This window comes from Monoraphidium neglectum, assembly GCF_000611645.1.
Source record: "Monoraphidium neglectum strain SAG 48.87 unplaced genomic scaffold scaffold02538, whole genome shotgun sequence".
Classification (NCBI taxonomy): domain Eukaryota; kingdom Viridiplantae; phylum Chlorophyta; class Chlorophyceae; order Sphaeropleales; family Selenastraceae; genus Monoraphidium; species Monoraphidium neglectum.
The window spans coordinates 3,170-8,865 of NW_014011090.1; the positions used below are offsets into that span (position 1 = coordinate 3,170).

Here is a 5,696-nt window from a genome sequence, read left to right on the forward strand (position 1 = left end):
GGCCCTGCAGCCGTCGCCTGCAACAGAGCGTTGAGTCCAGTTGGGCCATTCGGCCGAGGGGACTAGCGAACAGTAATTGGGCTGTGCGCTGCACAACAGGGTGTTGCTGACAGGGCCCAGTTGCACCTTGGTTGTACAGATGCAAGAAAATTGGCACCCGGGCCTGCACTATTACAAGGTCCCGCACTGTGCAAGCTGGTCTATGGAGAAGCCAGAGCTACTTAATAGGGTACATATGCAGTACAGAGATAGGACAAGTACCTCGCATAAATGGGTGCGCCATGCCTGGCTACGAGTAGTCTACAGGAGGATGACAGTCACGAGTCAGGACACACAGGGCGTCGAATTGCACAGGCTGGCACCGCTATCTAGTCGCCGCACCGCTTTTTCGCTCAAGCACCAGGGGGCCTAGGTCAAGCCGTGTGCCACCGCATGATCAAGCGCTGCCGCCGAAACGTCCGCCGCTGTGGCCAGTAAGCCGACAGCCGCTGCCGCCGCCGCCGCCGCCACGGTGCTGCCCTTGGCGCCCCCTCGCTCGCCTGCGCCGCCGCCGCTGCCATTGATCTCGCCACCCTCGCCTCCCTGCTCGTCATCCTGCTGCTGCTTGGCCTCCACCGCCGCCCAGATCGCCTCCATTTCAGAGTCCACCTCGCTGCCCCCTTCGCCGCCCCCACCACTGCTCGGCTCGCTGCTGCTCCCGGCCATCTCCCAGCCGCCGCTGCTGCCGCCCTCCTCAGACCCCAACGCCTCCTCCGCTGCCGCCGCCGCCGCCGCCTCGGCCGCCTCCGCTGCCGCGAGCCGCTCCCGCCGCAGCGGCGAGTCGAGCTCCCCCTCAAAGCTCAGGCGGTAAAAGCCCGAGGACGTGTCAGAGTCCACAACAGACACCAAGATGCGCTCCCCAGGCGCCGCGGTCCAGGGCAGCTTGGTGATGGTCTCCAGGCCCAGGGGCTCTAGCAGTATGGCCGCCAGGCCGGCCTCGGGGCGGAACATGCCCAGCACCGTGGCCTCGAAAGACTCGCCCAGGCGCTGGCGCATGAACTCGGCGGCCCAGTACTTGTAGGTCTGGGCGGGGCGGTGGGGGTGGGCCTGACGTTTGGGGCAAGAATGACAAAGGTCTTCAGGTGCAAGGCGTGCACATGCGGTTGAGGGTGTCGGTTGATGGCCAGGCATGCAGCAGTGCAGTTGCAACAGGCCTGCTCCCAGGTAGGGTCCAGTAGCCAGAAGGGAAATTGATTGCACCCGCCAGGCCCCACAGCCGCCGCTGCCGCGCACCTCGTTCTCGGCGCGCCCGAGCTCCCGCCCCGTCTCCCCCGCGGCCGCCAGTATGGACGCCAGCTGCGCCGCGCCAAAGGGCGGGGCCTCCTCCCTCAGCGCCGCCTTGATGTTCCAGTGGGCCAGCATGTCGCTGTAGCGGCGGATGGGTGATGTCACCTGCGGGGTTGATTGGGGATGAGAGTGAGGAGGGAGACGGGTCAGGTGGAAGATGATTGGAACAACAGACCGTGCAGAGTTGACAAAAGGGAAGCACGTGCGGGTCGCGGTGGGCCATCCACTTGTTAGGCAACATTTGAGGGAACTTGCAAAGAGCTGCACCGTCGCCACAACCAATGGGTGGGGACACCCAGATTTCCGTGCGGCTTGTGGCCGCCGGGGTGCGGCGCCCGCTACGGACGGGAGTCGCAGGGGATGCAATGCGGACGGCGCATCGCTTGGCAGTCTCGTCCCCCCAGACCCGGCGGCCTTTGCCCACCTGAACGTACGCGTCCAACGCGAGCGACGCGTGCGGCACCGCCGCCGGCTCCATCACGCTGCGCGTCATGCAGCGGCGCAGCGCGTAGCCGCGGCAGGGGCCGTCGGGCAGCGCCGCAAGGACCGCCTCGTCCGGCAGCAGCGGGGCCTCCTGGCCCCTGGGATAGCAGATAGCATGAGACGTGGGTTGGGGGCGAATTTTACATTTGATTGCTGGCCAAAAAGCAGGAGGTGATGGGAGATTGTGGTGTGCCGATTGGCGCCGCGTGGGCGAGCAGGATGGTCGTTGGTTGATTGAGGTGCTAGTGGTCCCGCCGTCGTCGCGGCGGGTTGCGCAGCATCGCGGCCGGTCACGAGCTGTGCCGCGCGCACCTGAAGGGGAGCGGCAGCCCTCTCCGGCGGCCAAAGTCGCCGGCCGCTTCACCCGCCAGGATCATCAGCCTGCGGCGGGCGGGCGACAACACAGGACGGCTGCTGAGGAGGCGGGGGCGACGGGCGAACGGTGGCCGGGGCTGCGGCAGCAGAAGGGCTCGAAGGTGCGGCCGCCGCGCGCGCATTGCAGCTGGCCCACGAGACTGCAGTGAGACCAGGGAACCCGGGTGCGCCCACTGCGGCGGCGCTCACTCTGCCACCATGACGCGCGCAGCCGACTCCCACTGCGAGAGGGGCGTGATCGTGATGGAGGGGCGAGCTGACGCTAGGTCCTCAGAGGGCACCTCAAACTTGGCCTGAGGTTGGGGTTGACAATGGGACACGGTAGCAGGTGGCAAAGGAGGGTCATGAGGGGTTGAAAGCGAGTAAATTCAGCTGCGTCAGGGGGTGCTGCATTGATGGAGGGGTGCAGGAGAGCGTTGCTAGCTGGGGTGCAGCGACGTTGCTGGTGCAGGCAGGAGACTGGCGGGCACACACGATGGCAAGTGCCGCAAGAGGGCGGGGGGAATCCCTGTGTCCCGGCCCACCTCCGGCAGGTCAATATCGATGGCCCCCCGAGCTGCGCGCCAGGCTTTCCTGTGGTGAGGGATCAGTGGGAGGCGTGCTGAGAGGCGGGGCAGATGGGCGGCACAGGGGCGCAGAACGAAAGGGGGGACAGACGATTCCGGAACGACCGCAGCGGGCAACATGACGCAGCTAGGGTGGCGGACATCCCAGCTCAACCCAAGCGTATGCGCGCGCACACAAGTGGTCTCAGAGACACCAGCCCACACCCTCACATGGAGGCGCCGCATGGACACCTTCTCCCCGCCCCCAAAACATGGCAGCGCACCCATCAGTATGCGCACCTGAGCCGTGCCGCCTGGTAGATGCTCTGCAGGTCCTCGTGGGCGCACCCCTCCGGCCCCAGCGCGATGTCCGCGTCCGCCTCGTCATACGTCAGCCGATTAGTCACCTTGACGAAGCTCGGCACGACCTCGTACCCGCTCAGCGACCCGTCGCCCGCGAGCGTCGCGCCGACGCTCAGCGCGCAGCACGCCGGCGCGCTGGCGGCGTCGGCGCCGTCCTCGGCGGCCCTGAGGCTGAAGGCACCCTCCGCCAGGACGGCGGGGAACATGGGGATGGACCCAAACGGCAGGTACAGGGTGCGCGTGCGCGCCCGCGCCTCAGCATCCACCACGGACCCTGTGACAAGAGGCAGCAGGGTTGAGAAGTGGGGTTGGCTGACTGTCAACATCATAATCACGCCTGAGAATGATGCTACAGGCCTTGCATTGCAGGCTGGCAGCAGTCCCCTGCAGACATATCCTGCCTGCTCAAAGCAAGGTGAATCACCTGGTGCCGACGAGCCCCCGAGGCCCACCCACCTGGCTGCAGCCAGCGCGTGGGGTCCGCCACGTGCACCCACAGCTTCACATCGCCACTGGGAAGCTGCTCAATGCTCAGACCGTCGTCCACCTGTTGAGGTAGAGAGCAAGGGGTCAGCCGAGTGCGGATCATGCCAGGCTCACACAAGCGTTGCGCAACCGCCAGCAGCAAGCAAACAACAGCCCACACAAGGAATTCAGAAAAACAGGTGCCTCTAGCAGGCCGCGAGGCTGTTGAGACCCGGCGTGAGGTCAAGGTGCAAGGTTGTTGCGCATTTGCGTTTGTCGCCAACTGCTGCCCGTCCACACCTCTGTGGTGCCAGCGTCGTCGACAGTGAACACGCGCAGGTGCGTCAGGTCGCGGCGCATCGCGGCGTCAGGGTCCGGTGGCGGCGCCGCCGCGATCGCCTGGACACGGGGGCAGGCGGGACGACGACCGCTTTTAAACCGGGGACTGGAACACTGGAGACTGGGCATTGGGCTGCACGCGCCATTCTCGCCACAAGCACGGTGTTGCAAAATACGTGCGTGCGTGCTGAGATGACCTGTGTCGAAACGCCGACCCACAATCCCAGTAGTGACCCCAACACCGGGCCACACAGCTCTGCCTTGCTGAACACAGCCTGGCCACGCGTGCCCCTACCGACCTGCGCCGCCGCCTCCACGTCAGCCTCAAAATCCAGCCGCGCGCCGGCCCTCAGCAGCGGCAGCGGGTCGTGCAGCCTGGCCGCCCCCAGATCCGCCAGCAGCGCCCAGGCCAGGGCCGGCGGGTCGGACTTGACGCCCAGCAAGGCGAGGCTGTCCTTTGCCAGCTCAGCGGCCGCCGCGCTGCAGCCATGGAGGCCGCTGAGAGCGAGCTCCTGGGTGGGTGGCGGGTGGGGTTGGGGGTGCGGCGGGGGGGCTTGGGTTTACGCAGTTGGGAGCGGCGCCCGATGGGGTACGCGCCGTTGCGCACGGGGCCCAGCGCTGTAGCCATTAGGTCATGAGGTCACCGGCCAATGCCATACAGCTAATCGCATCCTCCTGTCAACGGATGGTGTCTAGTCAGCCATAGGTGTCTACGAACATGCAGCCACCGCAGGACCCAGGGCCGAGCCTGGATGTCGTCCCTTGGCACCCCCAGCATCACACACCTTAATGGCCTTGACGCGCGCCCCGAAAGGCCCCGCCACCCATGCCTCCCAGCCCGGCTTGTCCCCTGCCGCGGTGCCCCGCGCCGCTGCCGCGGCGGCGGCGAACGCGGCGCGCTCCTCCTCCTTGCGCCGCTCCTGCTCCAGCACCTCCTGCGCCGCCTTGACTGCGTCGGGGCTGCGCGCCTGGTAGGCCAGGCCGGACTTGCCGGACTGTGATGTGCGCGAGGGGCACAAGTGTGGTCCAAGTGAGTAGCGGGCATGGATGGCCATTGGAAGGGTTGCGGGCATGGATGGCAGGGGCGTGCCCAGGGTGTGCGGGCAACAAGGGTGCACGGGTCACTAAGGCCACAATGCGTGAGAGCCAGCAGCCGCGCGCTGTGCCAGCGCAGCTGGCTCCTAGGCCCCCCAGCAAGCGCTCTGGGTCTCAAACCGCCCCGCAGATCCTGCAACCCAGACAGCGTCCCTCGATTGGTGTCAGCAGCAGCAGAGGCCCCACCCCAGCCTCCAGCCACGCTATCTCCCACCCCCTCCCCCCGTCAGCCGCGCCCCGCACCGACTGCTTGAAGTAGACGCGGTCCTGCTGCAGAAGCCAGAACGTCGTCCACTGCTCCATCGCGCCGTCCGCATCATACAGCAGCGCGGCGAGCTCCGGCAGGCTCAGCGCCGCGCCGGCCGTCCCGCCGCCGCCGCCGCTATCGTCCTCCGCTGCAATCGCCCACGCAATCTCAAGCAGCGACGCGTCCGCGCCCGCGGCGGCGGCGGCGAAGCGCTCGAGGTCGTCGGGCGTGTAGCTGCCGCCGGGCAGCACCAGGGAGGCGGCTTTGGGGGGCACGGACGACTTGTGGCCGCGCGTGTCGACCACAAACCACTGGGCCTTGCCGTTTGGGGCTGTCACGAGGCCCAGCATCTGCGCCTTGCCATCCTTTGAGAACGCCACCAGCTGGCCGGGCGACAGGCCGGCGGCGCTGGCGCCGGCGTTCTTGGCGGCGCGCGGGGCGGCGCCGCCCCTGGAGGG

General features: G+C 67.3%; 1 protein-coding gene across 1 annotated transcript; it reads right to left on the reverse strand.

Moving 5' to 3' along the window:
• Window positions 1–408: 408 nt before the first annotated feature.
• MNEG_10973 (hypothetical protein) lies at window positions 409–5,688 on the reverse strand (the record flags this gene model as incomplete). The annotated part of the gene is made up of 12 exons (XM_014040556.1): window positions 409–1,086; window positions 1,273–1,431; window positions 1,751–1,907; window positions 2,122–2,190; window positions 2,374–2,477; window positions 2,709–2,757; window positions 3,030–3,366; window positions 3,549–3,639; window positions 3,858–3,956; window positions 4,196–4,408; window positions 4,682–4,891; window positions 5,178–5,688. Coding segments are annotated over 12 exons (2,677 nt in total), but the record flags the coding sequence as incomplete, so codon positions are not given.
• Window positions 5,689–5,696: the final 8 nt, after the last annotated feature.